Source organism: Argentina silus, assembly GCF_951799395.1.
Source record: "Argentina silus genome assembly, chromosome: 13".
NCBI classification, from domain to species: Eukaryota; Metazoa; Chordata; class Actinopteri; order Argentiniformes; family Argentinidae; genus Argentina; species Argentina silus.
In genome coordinates this window covers 5157599-5172716 of record NC_139667.1, presented here as the reverse complement: position 1 = coordinate 5172716, position 15118 = coordinate 5157599, and the positions used below count along the sequence as shown (strand labels likewise).

Here is a 15118-nt window from a genome sequence, read left to right as displayed (position 1 = left end):
GTTTCCCTTTTATTTACAATCAAACATTTTTTACATAATTTTACATTTTCAATGAATTCATCATATCGTATATATGTTTTACTATAAAGGACAATATGAGCAGCAGAATAATTTTGAAGATTGATACAGTACCTGAGTTGCTGTCTTGTGTCAGTGTACAAGTTCAATCAAATACATCATGCGGCAATATTCAACAAAAACAAACAGGACCTTGTACTGTATGATTGTCACAGACCACGTTTGACAGTGGGCATATAGGAATGTACAGTTAAAAATGGTTCTGTCGAGGTCTACAACTTAGTCTTCAGCGTGTGTTGCACTAATAGGAGATTTCATAATCATTTCATTCATCATTCATTAGAGAGAATTTAACACCAGTTAAAACAATGAAAAACAGTGAACAAAAAAGAAGACGACACTTTTTTAGCTGTCACACACTTGTGACTTTACCCACTGTCAATATTAAAAGGAAGGCAACTGAGGATTGTATACAGTACAGGAGCAGCACACTCTGTATTGGCCAGTTTTGCTTTCAGAGTCCAACTGTAGTGATGCACTGGTCTTGTGGTCATTCTGTCCTGAAAAGAAAAGTATTTCTTTGGCTTAGTTTTCCCTTTAGGTTTCCCTGGTGTTGTGGCTGGTCTGGGCTTCTTCAGGGGTTTTGTGCCCAGGTGACGACGATCACACACAAACTGAGTAGTCCCACAAACAGCCCGAAGATCAGCAGAGCTACGGCCTAGGGGGCACGGAAGGCGGCATCATGTTAGTACAAGATTCAACCAGATGTAAATGATACTGATCGTCACACTAGAGACATTTGGAAACTGTGCACTTACACCCACAAACTCCAGAGACTTGAAAGGTTGGTTGCTGAGACGCAGGTGGAAGATACCGGGGTACACAAACAAGAGGCAGGTAGACGTAGTAGACCCTGGAAGAATACAAAGAGGACGTAAACAACCGTAACCAATCAGGACACCAGGACTGAGTTCTGATGAAACTGCATGACATAAAATTAACCAACCATTGTACCAAATACCCATTTAGCTCATAACCTAATACACAGTATGCCACCCCAAATGAAAATACACTGAATGACTGGACACATACCAACTACCCCAAACACATTCTTAATGTCAGGGACAAATATGGCCAGCAGCAGCACCACAGCCAGGAGGAGGAAGGTGGCCAGGACATGGGACACCCAGGAGAAGGGCCTCCCGCCACAGAGCAGCATCATCACAGCCTTACGAGCCTGGAGGAGAGCCAGAGCAGGGTAAGAGCACAAATACAGACGGCTCAGCTAACTGGTGATTCTGAGAATAAGGGGAAGCTAGTCCAACAGTTTTCTATGGAGCAGAAATCCCTGAGGCCTACTTATACGGTGGCTGGTATGAAATATATATGAGGTTGGTCAAGCAGAGGCTGAGCAGAAGTGATGACCGACTGGGACTGGGCCTGGCCGGAGGAGACTACTCACAGGGAAGTGGATGAGAGGCACGGTCAACAGGACAGCCAGCAGGATAGCCAGACGCACAGACATCACCATGACGTCACGCGGCATGTACGCATCGTAGCCTTGCAAGAGCTCCGAGTCCACATGGGCTACGAGGGACACAGAGCAGGAGTTGAGGGAGTTGACATAGTGGTGGTGGAGGGTGAGGGTGAGGCTCAGTAAACAGCATCACGACTTCAGAGAAGCTGGTGCCAATGACTGTAGCCCTCTCTGTCAGTGAGGTGTGTCCCTTGGCCTCTTACCGTAGAAGGTGAGGTAGCCAAACAGGGCGGAGATCAGGTAGAGCAGGAAGCTCAGAGCCATGCTCACATTGGTCACATTCTGCATCCTCTTTTTGCTGGGCCTAAAACACATACCATTTTGGGATCCCGACATCACAACATGAGCTGCAATACACACAGTAGAGTATGGAGCAGCCGAATTACGCTGGAACAGCAGCAATATCATCTGTGCTGAAAGATGAGATTACATGGTGGCTGGGGTTGTACTGGCAGGTTAATAACTGGAATGGGGGGGGGGGGGGGTGAATAGGGGGGGGGGGGGACAGAGAGAGTTTCCATGGTGAAGGTTGTAGCTAGCAGACAGGATGCTGACCTGTCCAGCTCACAGTAGATGGGCAGCACGGCAGTGTGGCAGAGGAAGGAGAAGGCCATGGTGGGGATGGCGTAGGCACTCTGTAACACACGTCAATCAGCGCGCTGCCGCCGTTAGCCAGTTAGCGGCTTACACTGTTACACAGGGGTTAGTGTGTGTGTGTGTGTGTGGTGTGTGTGTGTGTGTGTGGTAGTAGTTATTACCAACAGAACAGCAGTGTATGATGACGCAATGATGTGGAAGATTGTGATAATTGATCGACTGATTATTAATGCTATATTCATACTTTCAATTAATAATATGATCGGATACTTAGCATTTGACCTTTATATATATATATATATACACATATTTATAGTGAACCTTTGACTTGAGACTCATGTTGACTTCTTTCTGGCTACTGTTGTTGCAATAACACATTCCTGAGCATATGTAGGGGTGAAAGGTCACCTATGATTTGCATATGTAGAGGTCAGAGGTTACCTCTTCTGAGTATAGGGAGAGGCGAAAGGTTACATCTGGTTTAAAGATTGAGGTGAAAAGATGGGAACAAAGAGGAGATTTGGGAATAAAACGGCTGCCTACAGAGGAGATCTATGAATGTTTCTCTGCCCTGAGTCCTGTGTAGAGCATCTCTCTGTGTAGAGTATCTCTCTCTGTGTCGTGTGTAGAGCATCTCTCTCTGAGTCGTGTGTAGAGCATCTCTCTGTGCATATGATTTCGGTGTACTGAAAAGTTTCTGTCAACTTGGCATAATAAAATGAGCTCTGAATTTTAGCTTTGGTTTCTTGATTGCAAGAATATGTAGCATGTTAGATTGTGACTAACCATAAGAACTCAAGCTTGGAGGGTTTTTCCTCAACAATGTTCAGAGAGAAGGCTCTCGAACACTGGTCTTTCAGACAAATATAGAAATACATAAATGAATACTGCACATAAGCTCATACTTTCATATATTGGCGTCCTCTAAGCAGCAATGAATCTGGACCATACCACCCATGTAATTCTGCACGCAACACTCACCCACTAACTGGGCAAGCACCTCCACATGTGACTGGCAGCTGTAAGCCCTCCCATATACACAGTCAGATCATGCATGCTAAACCACTGGAGAAGGGTCAGCGACAAACATGAAGCACTAGAGACCAGTTTCATGCTCTCCAAGAGATCACAGTACGACAGTGTGTCTGTTTCATCAAGTACATATTCAGGGCGGTGTAGTAGTGACTGTCGAGCCAACACATACCTTGCTGGAGACGACAAAGAGCTTGGGCGTGCATTCTGACTCAGAGGAATTTGAGAACTGGAAAGAAAAAAAGAAAAAGAAAAAAAAAGAAGAAAAGAAAAATAATGAAAAGAATGAATGCATTTTTCAGAGACAAGTTGTACAGAGTTGCAGAAAAACTGAGTTGGGGTTAGATTGAATTCCATACTCTTGGCTGTGGTCTGAAAGGAAAACAGCCATCCAAGTTAACCCAATGCCTTGGCTCTGTGTACAGGGAAGCAATAGTTTCACTCTCATATCCAACAAGGTCAAAGTTCACTTCCAGGCTCTGGCGAGGTCACAGGTACTTCCTCCCCCCTCAGGACTGGCACCAATCACAAGTGGCGTCACTGGTCTATATCATACGTAACAAACTCAGTTGGCCACCAAAGCCTACGATTCACAAACTGAATCTCCAGGATTTCTCACTAATCCTATGTCCATGAACCACACTCGTGGTAAAGCTTAAATGTTACCACCCTCGGTATGGTAATGGTAATTTGTCAGTGAACAGGGCCATTTGGGATATGGTTGTTACCTGGTTGATGATTGGATGATGCAGGGTCACATTGTGAGGGAGAGGGCAGGGGATGGACCATTTCTTGACTGTAACCTGTGAGAGAGACAGAAGGTCAGGTGCTGTAAGTTGTGGGGGAGAGAGGGTCAATAAACCCTCAGAGGCAGAAGACTGAAGTCCTGGACTCACCACGACTGTGAAGAACAGCATGAAGAGGAATGCAATGCTGCTGGTGTAACCCAGGAAACCTGGAGGGAGGAGAGAGAAGGGGGGGGGGGTGGTGAGACGTCCTCATACAGATGCCAGATTCAGGGACATGTGTGCACCAAGCCAGATGACCACACTAATCTTCTCCACTCACCAATCTTGGGCAGCAGAGCCAGAGGTAGAACCACACACACTGTCACCAGAATCAACAACGTCCTTCCATCTTCATACCAGGCCCCGCTGGAGAGCGCCAGAGGATGAAAGGAAAGAGAGAGAGAGAGAGGAAGAGACAGTTTATTGGGTTTCATAGCCATATACTGTACGTATTTGACATCCATGAAAACCACCACATCCCTTCTCACCCCCAACCCCCCCAGTCTTGCCACGATGAGGACAGTGGAGATGAATTCCCCCCCCCCCCACACACACACACCCCCGGACCCCTCTCCTCCAGAAATGAACTAGCCATGGAAATTTGTCTCCATTTCGTGCTCAAATACAGCAAGACAGCCTCATCATGTGGTATAAATTAAGGGCTTTAGTTCTCGCAAACCATAACAATTATGTAATTCACATGCAAACGTTCTGTCGCTCAGTCAAGTTTCACTCGCTGTTTCTTTTTTTTTTTTTTTCTGAAGGCGAATAATATTTTCCTTTGCTGAGGAATAGCCTTGGCGGTTGAGTCAGAAGGGGGGAGGAGGGGGGGGGAGACAGAGTGACACATGTGGAAGGCTCTGCTGGGGTCGAGGTGGGGCGGGGTGGGGGTGAAGGGTGGAGAGGGGGGGCGCTGCTGTGTGCCGGGGCGCAGCGTGGGGGTCATGGATACTGGCTCCAAGGCTGTTTATGGGGCTCTTAGTGTCAGCTGCACCTGCTCTGACCACATCAACACCTAATGACCTTTGTTTGGCACTTTCACAGCTCCTGGGGTTACCGTAGTAGCTGATAGCCCCGTCCCTCTGTCTACACTGGATCAGCTCTTTAACCGGACGCTCTGAGAACAACCGCTCTGGCCAAAGCTATCACCCTAACGCTCCCCTTAGCTCCAACACAACCCTGCCTTTAACTGGGACCACAAGCTCAGCCACTGCCAGAGGCCATGAGACACAAACACAGCCTGTTCTGCTGTTGAGGACTTTCCTCTGGTTCTGCTTCTAGCCATGCTGACGCAGGGATAAGATCTCCACAACTATATGGATCTCCACCCTTATAAGCTTAAGAGTGCTCAATTGAGGGGTGGGGGGTGTGGGGGGGATACTTGGAATACCCGTGAAATGTGGTGCATTTCATGGTATAACAAGCTGCAGGATGGGACTCTGACTCATTGGCAGAGGTAGTCAAAACTCAATCTCTACCAAGTGTTGGAGATTAGCATTAATCTGGCCGAAGCAGCACAAACCCATCCCAGCTGTCCATGACCTTGGCTTTGTCACTGGCCTTTAACAAGGGGGAATTTACCGAAACACATACTGTAAATCGCACAGACAAAAAGGCTTCAATAGAAATGACCACAACTGCACTTCACACTGAAATATTAAGATAAATGAGCCTGCGAAGGGGAAATGTTTTTTTTAACAGAATTAAAGAACTAAATAATTTACAGTTTAATGGGGTTGAATACGAGTCTGTTAACATCCCACAACCACTCATTAACGGCACTGTTTTGTTTCCTTCAGCACGAGCCGTAATTAGAATGGCAAAACTGATATCCCGTTGTATCGCTCCGATTCCGGGGAACATGTGCGAGAGATTTGGGGGGGCGAGGGAGAGCACTAATGCAAAGCAGCTGTGTGGGGAAGACTCCCATGTTGACAGATTGGGCTGAGACCAGCCACAGCTCTCGTTGAAGCCAGAGTGGCTGATAATAAAGTGATAGAAGTTACATTCTTGGCCTTGGACTTCTCTGTGGGCTGTTTTGGGGCGGTGGGGAAGGGAAGGGGTAGAGGTAGCCTGAGTGAAGGACACTGGGTGATGAAGGTTGATGTATGAGAAAGAACCATTCATTTCCTCCACTGCTGCTCCATGTTATACAACACCAGACTAAGGCTCAACTCCAATCCCTGGTAGACATGTATTAGCGTAGGTTGTGGTTTTGTGAAATATTTTCCACCATATAATTCACATGATTTTTGTTGATTCTGTGAAGCCTTACGAGGTAAGACTGGGCGATACCAGTTTGGCCAGCCTTGTGGTTAGAATTCTTTCTTCTTACGCGAGTTATTTGACCCAAATCGGATTATGCAGGCCCTTCCTTTACCTATGACAAGGTTTATGACTTATACACCATGGGGACAGAAATAATTATCTTGGTGCAATACACAATGAGGGAAATTAGGCAGCTAATCTAAAAGAGCATTTCATATACATACCCAGAGTCGTCTGGGCTCAGGAAGCTGGTGATGGCAGCAGGAAGTTCTGACTTCAAGATGAACATGTATGACGACATTGCTGGGGAAGATCAAGAGAAGATCATTGGACAATATCGACAAAACAAGGATGACATGAGAGACATGAGCGACCACACACACCCACAAAAGTAAACGCATTCAAATATGCCATTACAACCAAAAACACAGACTGTCGTCATCCACACACACACACACACACACGCACGCACGCGCACGCGCAAACTCACGCAGAATATGAGTTCCCATCTCTCCCTCACTCTCTAAGCTGACATAGGTGGGGCAGCAAACTGTGGGGATCACCAGCTAAGCCCCCTGTGCTGAGGTGCAGACGTTCTGCAGATGTTCCAACTGCAGAAGCCCTGTTGAGCCAGCCAGTAAAGAGAGGGAAGGAATGCTAACAATAATGATCCCTGACGCTAATCCAGGTATTTCTCCTCCCCCGGCTTCCTATGAAACAGGAAATCACATGAGTCTCCTGTGGCCCCTTCACTCCCACCCAAACTCCTCAGCCAGCCAATCAGAGGGGCTTTAGGTCACTTCCTGTGAGTCAGACTGGCCCCAACAATATCAGAGAGAGAGAGAGACAGAGAGACAGAGAGACAGAGAGAGAGAGAGAGAGAGAGAGAGGGGGGGGGGGGGGGGGGTAAGGGACAGAGTGAGCACTTTAGGGGAGGGGAGTAGTGATTGGGCCAGGATAAGGGAGAGAGAGTCAGGGGTGGGGTGTATGGTGTCTATGGTAAAGGGAGGTAGTATTAGGGGATTGGGGTTTGGAGAGGGAGGGAGGGCCAGCGCTAGCTGGGTCCAGACTACCCTGGGGCTGGTCTTCCTTCCTCCTTTAAAGTAACCTGGACCTTAATCCCTTATATCCAGTAATTGTTTTCATTAGAAAATTCTTCCAATAACCCTCCTGCCCACACAGACACACACACACGGACACCCACAAGGCCACTGACACAGACGGAAGGGAAACATAAAGACCATGGACACTTGAAAAGTATCAAAAAAATCTGTTCATTGAAATAATGTTAGGAGCCTTTCATGCTCAGGGTTGTCTTTGACCTTGGAGAACAGTACACAGCTTTGGCCTGCTTTATTAAGAGCAGTTCCTATGTGGGTGCCAGACATAACAGCCCAGAGGTATGGCAAAAGTGTGACATTCTTGGCACACACAGCATTAAGAGCCCAGTTCAGCTGCCCACGCTACTGAAAGTAAATGACAACACCTAGACTGGACTGGACTACACTCTCAGTGTAAAGTCTACTGTATGTCGTCTGTCAATGTCTGCGGGCCCCAGAAACCCAGGCCGACTTTAGACCATGCATATGGATTCACATGTCAAACACACATTGACATGGGTGGCATGATCAAACACAATGGAACTGCTAGGTGTCATGCAGTCGGATATTACTTCGACAAACACTACAAGGCAGACACATTGCTCGGAGAAACATACTTACATCTCTAAATATAAAGCCCTTGAGAAAAGAAGAGTGTAACAATCAATACACAGCTGAAATAAACAACAACAACAACAACATCTCAAATCAAGAGAGGTGCTGTTCATTTCTTTATAGCGCATGTGCCCTGCAGGCCCAGCAGGAGGGTGTATTTAACACAATACATTTTCATTTCATTAAGTGTGAGAGAGGAGGGGCAACCTGTGAGAGCTCCAGGCCATGCCGTAATTAAGGTCAATTGGCCCCATCAGCCTTTGGCAGAGTAGATGAGTGTTTACTCAGAGTAGGGCTAATTGCACCCTTATAAAAGGGGCCAGGGGTGTGGCAGGACGCGGGGGGCATGGTGAAGCGTAGGCTGTCACACTCTCACACACACACACACACACACTGTCCCATGCTGGGAAAAAAACCACACACATTCCACAGAACCCTGCAATAATCCATGCAGCCCTTCTAATGACTGTGGAGGATCAATCACCTTAGCTCTTATCTGGGTGAGAAGTACTGGGGCTGAGGGAGGGAGGGAGGGAGGGAGGGAGAGAGGAGGGGGTCAGGAGCATTAGGACACTCATCACTGGGGGTGGGTCTGCCATCAGTGATCAATTAGTGCAGAAGTCCTGTCGGGGGCAGACAGGACAGCAGCTTGGGGTGAAAGGTTATCAGGGACTCGGGGCAGTGGCCACACAGGAAAGAGGCAGTGTAGGGCCCTTTGGTTTCCAGCAGGAGGCTCTATATGACTCTGCAGTAAACTGTGGTCCAATAAGCAGTGAGAGGAACTCTATTGCTGTAGCCTGCCTTTTCATACTCACTTCACGGTGACGCACCAGTCTTATCTTAAGAGGCTGTGACATCGCTAACATCACAAACGTAACCATGACGATCTTACAGTGTTTATAACAGTGATGGGCCTGCTTCGTTGCTAAACTGACGGTGGAAACGCAGCCAGAAACACACAAACCCACACTGGAAATAAGTGTTTTCATGGGCTCTCCTCTGGGATCTGATGAATCTTTGATGCATGTTTATTTTTTGAATCCCAAATAAAATCAATAAAGGGCACTTGAGGAATATTAGTGCAGTGAAACAGTGGTGACCTTACCGCCAATGTTCTGGATGAGAATAGTACTTCCCACCATGATCTAAAAGAATCATAAGGGGTTATCATTAGAAGTATACTGGTCCTCCAAGCAATACACAAAGTAGTGTGAACATTTAGGGGACGCCATTTAAACATTCTAAATTAATTGTCAAAATAGATAGAATATCAAATTATATAATACACATATACCTCTGTAACAGTGTTCTGTGCGTAGAACTATGCATGCATACGAGCAAAGTCAAGCCAAGTGTCCCAACCTTCTTCAACCTTCACCCTTGAAAGTGGAACTTTGATGCAAACATGCAAATAACTTGTCTGGACACTCACTTTGCCTGGCTTCTGCAAGGCTCTGTCACCGAGGTCTTCATAGGAGGTGATACCTATGGGAGAAACATATGAACAGACCAGAACTATACACTTTCAACAGCAGAAACACATTTAAAATCACTGGATCATTTGATAAGTGGAAAGAAGCTAAACCGGGACTTTCCTATTGACATCTTCCCTGACCAAACTCTGAGACAAATACCGATTGATTAAACGATCAGCTGGAATGACATTCCTGGGCCTTAAGCTGAGACACAGAAGGCAGCCACAGAATAGTGTCAAACTATTACAAAGTTTGACATGTGATCCAAAGGGCAACTCACCCGTTTGGTCACACAGCTTCAGAAGGAGGTGCACAGAGTAAGCTGCCAGACTGGACACGAGCAGCAGGAGGATACTGCAGAGAGAGAGAGAGACTGGAGTCAGAATGGAACTATACTTTCAAGACATTCAAACACATGTAGATAATACTTACACCTACAAAGACACAAACAATTACATTTACAATTGCATAGTGGGCATAGGAGTAATGCATGGGGGTAGAAGAGCTGAGCACAATGATTTAAATGTAAAAAATATGCTTGTTGTGTGTCATACCTACCAGAAGCCCACTATGCCTGTGCTGGCCATGGCATAGGCAAGGCCCAGTATGCCACTGCCCATGATGGCGTTCATCAGGTTGAAGACAGAGGAGGTAAAGGAGGCTCCTTTTACCCTGGGTTCCTCTGCTCTCTGGAAAGACAACAAAGAAAGAGAGGGAGAATGTTTAGAATGAAACGAGAGTCCAGGGAATCACAAATCAACAAGGAAGTCAGTCTACTTGAAGGAAACCCAGCGTGAGAGGAACTACTCAACACTGATGAGGGACTTCATTAAACAACATTGCAGTGGAATGCACAGTAGGACCTGGGAATAGATTGGGACATGAGGGAGTGGATTTGAGCCCCTGGCTGCAGGACAGCTGCCATGAGCAGGGGATCAGGGCGATGCCTGGCTCTGCCTGACCTCACTAATAGGGAATATCCTGGAGGGAACGCGCCACAGCCTTAGTGTCAATGTCACAGCAAATAGGGGAGCCCCAGTTTTAGACTGACTTATGGGCGATCGGATCTGATGCAGCCAAGGCTCCAACAGTGGCACATAGGAAGCAAACTATTACACAAAGGGGGTTAAAAATAACCTCCACATAAAATAAGGAATAAGACAGAGAGAAATGTGGGCAAATGTGAGTATGCACAGAGGACATTGCTAAAAGTGATCTGCATGTTTACATGCCCTCCATAGTTAAACAGTGTTTAATCCCATCTACATAAGAGGAGATATACAGTGACCTGGAGCTAAGAGGCCTCAGTCTTTACTCAAATATCTGAGCCCCCCCCCCCCCCACTAGTAAGGTTGTTTGTTTTGCTGTGCAATCAATCATCATAATTAGAAACCATCAGTCATTTTAAAGACAGTTGTTCTGTGATACTTGACCTCATTAGGGGCCATTATTTCTCTTGTCAAAACCTGAAAGCTCACTCCAAGGTCACCTTACAGTGGGGTGGGTGGGGAAACAGAGAAAGGATTTGAACGCATGCCAATTTGTTCCATCTGCTGAAAAATCTGAAAACATTTGACAATGATCCAGGAGTGAATTGTGGGGGGGAACATCACTAGTGTAGCCAAATTCTTCAACTCTGTCACTATCAAGCCTAATGAAATTGATGAACTACAGTAAACAAAGAATAGCACTAGAATGTGGACTGGAATGACAGCTTGATCCCACACATTGCATTAATGCTGAGTGAGGCACAATGCAATGGTCTCACATGACAACAAGTAAAATCGTCATGTGAGAGATTGCACAAGCTGAGTGTGATATATGTTAACACAAAGACTGGGTCTCTTTGACCAACTTGATCAGTTCCCTTTTATCCATGACACTATGACGACTTATACCATACCACGGGGATCAAAGACATGTACCAAAACCAGACATAAATATAAATAAATGTCATGCGATAATGGACCTTTTATTGTCTATGGTTTGAATTGAATGCAACGGAGGGAGCACAAAGACAAGATGCGTGATTCTTAATTTCTGGGAAAAGATTGAGTGCTCACTTACATTTCCCAATATAGGGGTGGTCTCACTGCACATGTCCTGAGTAGACCCATGGGCACTGTCAGCATGAACGATGATACCTTCTCCATTGATACTCATTGTATCCCCGGGTGATTTGCCCTCGAGCGAAGGATAAGTAGAGTTCGGCTGTGCGCTAAAAGAAACTACAATTCATATGTGGAAATTTGGGGCACTGGCGACAGCAAGCCCCAAACTCTGCCACTCGACTCTGCTCCACTACAAGGTAATCTATTGATCGCTTTCGGGCTGTATTTGTGCAACTTTTCACAGCTGACAGGCGGTCATATGACAAGCGATTTCTTCCGGTTTTATCCGTCGCATTTTGAGACGTATACAAAACATCTAACCAATCAGAGGTCGTCCATTCCATTCGGCGAATCAGATTTCCCCAAACAAAGTCCACTAATGATTACGTATACAGAAGCATGTGCGGCGATGTTGAGGTGAGATATGACTTTCAATGTTCGCCTTTTTATTGATAACTATGGATTATTTCAAGAAATTATAATCCTAATGTACACATGTTGTGATACATTAATCAAATGTACGATGTACCGGTGATTACCAAGTCGTTTTCCCACTACAATGCACACTGTAGCGTTTCAAATACATAACAAGAAAACACCGATTTGTCATTGCAGGATTTTTCCTAGAATCGTCAGAATTGTACACACTCCAAACTGCGTAAAACCCCCGTATCTATACCGGATCGCGTGTACTGGGGTCCTGCAGCTGGAACGAGCAGCAACCAATACCTGTGTTCCGAAGGCCATGCCTGAGCCCCAGCACAGCGGGATGGAGCCTAGCCTGCTTTACACAGCCCCTCCAGAAGTTCGAGGCATGACGTGCCTAGATCGAGAAGCTTTCGCACAGACAGTTGTTGTCCCAGCTCTGCGTGTTCCAAAGGTAGTCCTCAATAAGGTGGTAAAGAGTCTGAAAAATGTGACCATCAAGCGTCCAAACCTACCTAGAGTGTTGAAGGACGGAGAGGACAGCAGCGGTGACCAACGGCTCATGCTTCTGGACCCTGCCAGTGTGTCCTCACCAAGTTCCTTCAGTGAGCAAGAGGCCGAGGCGCTACGGTCATTTGGTGTACCCCTAGAGCTCCAGCGCCATGAGCTGCGGCTGACCTACGACAATCTGAAAAGTGACGAGGTGCTGCGCGCCGTGCTGCCTGAGGGCCAGGACGTCACCTCTGGGTTTAGTCGTGTGGGACACATAGCGCACTTTAACCTGCGGGACCACCAGCTGCCTTACAGAAACCTCATAGGTGAGACCACCACATATTGCAAGACACACCACTATTTGTCATCGCAGAGGGAACAATTATGGCATTAGTGGGGCACTCTTACACTTACAGTGCCGTCGGAAAGTATTCAGACCCCTTAATTTTTTTCAACATTTTGCTGTTATAGACTCAACTTAAAATGGATTAAATTAAAAGAATTTGCCAATACCCCAGAATGACAAAGCAAAAACAGGTTTTTAGAAATTTCAGTAAATTTATTAAAATTGAAATATAGAAATAGCTCATCTACATAAGTATTCAGACCCTTTGCTATGACACTCTTAAAATGAGCTAAAATGAAAAAATGCCATCAACAAATCATTCAATGAGTTGAATTGAGTCCAGCTTAATGCAAGGATAAGCAATGTCCAGCACATGCAATGCAGTTTCCGCACCATCTCTCTTGTGAAGAATAGTGGTGGCTGCATCAAGTTGTGGGTATGTTTGTCACTGGCAGGGACTGGAGAGTTTGTCAGGATCAAGAGAAAATTATGAAATTTGCTGAGTTGGTAGTGACATCCTAATCTACACAGTGTGTAATTGATTCCTATCAGAGACCCTATAAAAACAAAGATATTAATTCCAAAATTACATGAACTATTATCCTTGCATTAAGATGGACTCAATTCAACTTACTGAGTGATTTGTTGATGACATTTTGCATTTTAGTTAATTTTAAGAGTGTCATAGCAAAGGGTCTGAATACTTACGTACATGAGGTATTTCTGTATTTCAATTATAATAAATTTACTGAAATTAAAAAAACGAAGAAAAAAAACATGTTTTCGCATAGTCATTTTGGGGTATTGTTTGTGGATTGATGGCAAAATCTTTTAATTTAATCAATTTTAAATAGAGTTTATAACACAACAAAATGTGGAAAAAGTGAAGGGGTCTGAATACTTTCCGAAGGCACTGTATGTGAATGGATTTCCTGGTTGGTTAATCAGATTAGAGTAAATACTGTACATGCCTGTCTGTGCTCACGTGATCTCATTGAAAGTTTCATTTTACTGAACTACATGTGCCTGTCTTATGTTACAAATGTTGTTCCAGGCCAAGTGATAATGGATAAGAACCCTGGGGTGACCTGTGTGGTCAATAAGACCAACACCATCGACTCCACTTACCGCAACTTTAAGATGGAGGTGATGGCAGGAGAGGAGAATATGGTGGCCAAAGTAAGTGCAATATGTGCTTTCATTCAACAAGAATACATTTAGTTATGAGTCGACATCTGACATGCGTCTGACATGTGTGTTCCTCTAATATTTGTTTACCATCTGTCACAGACAAAATTATTGCACACTGATATCCGTTTTCTAGTGGTTGGAGTGATGACGATGTCCATGTTCTCTGCTGCAGGTGCGTGAGAACGGGGTGGTGTACGAGTTTGACTTCTCTCGCGTGTACTGGAACCCTCGGCTGAGCACGGAGCATGAACGCGTGGTGGCGCTTCTTAAGCGTGGCGACACGGTGCTTGACGTCTTTGCTGGCGTGGGTCCATTTGCCATTCCAGCAGCCCGCCGTGGCTGCACCGTGCTTGCCAATGACCTCAACCCGGAGTCCCACCGCTGGCTGCAGCACAACTGCAAGCTTAACAAGGTGGGGCAAAAGGTCAGGACCTTTAACCTAGATGGCAGAGCCTTTATCCAAGGACCACTGAAGCAGGAGCTGCCCGCTCTGCTGAAGGGCACAGCGAGTGTACATGTGGTCATGAACCTGCCTGCCCTGGCCCTGGAATTCCTGGATGCTTTTAGAGGCCTCCTAGACCAGGGCCTTTCCTGTGATCTGAACCTGCCTCAGGTCCACTGCTACGGGTTCTCTAAGGATGACGATCCCCAGAAAGACGTGGTGGACAGGGCCTCCACCTACCTTGGGTTCCCCCTAGAAGGGCGATGCTCTGTACACCTGGTGCGGAACGTAGCGCCCAACAAGGAGATGATGTGCGTGAGCTTCACCATCCCTAAAGAGGTGCTCTTCAGCCGCGACAGCGTCCGGACAGGTGAGCACTCCACTCCACAGTATTTATAATAATACAGTGTTTACAATTCACATCCATCCATTCATTCACTGAAAGTGTATAAACTAATGAAATACCACATTAACCATGTCCTCTTCTCAGAGCCCACGGAGGAACCAGCCCCAAAGAGACAGAAATGTGAGGCGACTACAGAGTGAATATTGGACCAAGTGACTTGTAAATTTTTTCCAATGTCTGGATTCTGTTTCTGTTTTTATTTTATAATAAAGTGTCATTGATGGCTGTCTCATGACAGATCCTAATGCCTTGACGATGTATATCCATGTCTTTT

At 45.9% G+C, this 15118-nt stretch overlaps 2 protein-coding genes across 2 annotated transcripts; one reads left to right on the top strand and one right to left on the bottom strand.

Moving 5' to 3' along the window:
- On the bottom strand, positions 1-11745 carry slc38a6 (solute carrier family 38 member 6). Its single transcript, XM_083683264.1, has 16 exons — positions 11498-11745; positions 9989-10119; positions 9711-9784; positions 9388-9440; positions 9061-9100; positions 6465-6543; positions 4253-4338; positions 4081-4139; positions 3913-3987; positions 3357-3413; positions 2111-2190; positions 1759-1859; positions 1481-1605; positions 1111-1255; positions 837-931; positions 1-736 (listed from the first exon to the last, which is right to left on the bottom strand). The coding sequence occupies exons 1-16, from the start codon at positions 11591-11593 to the stop codon at positions 653-655; spliced, it is 1380 nt and encodes a 459-aa protein (XP_083539390.1). The 5' UTR covers positions 11594-11745; the 3' UTR covers positions 1-652.
- Positions 11746-11939: 194 nt separating this feature from the next.
- On the top strand, positions 11940-15104 carry trmt5 (tRNA methyltransferase 5). The gene is made up of 5 exons (XM_083683062.1): positions 11940-11958; positions 12157-12785; positions 13860-13984; positions 14169-14808; positions 14929-15104. Exons 1-5 carry the CDS (start codon positions 11951-11953, stop codon positions 14982-14984), a joined length of 1458 nt encoding a protein of 485 aa, XP_083539188.1. The 5' UTR covers positions 11940-11950; the 3' UTR covers positions 14985-15104.
- Positions 15105-15118: the final 14 nt, after the last annotated feature.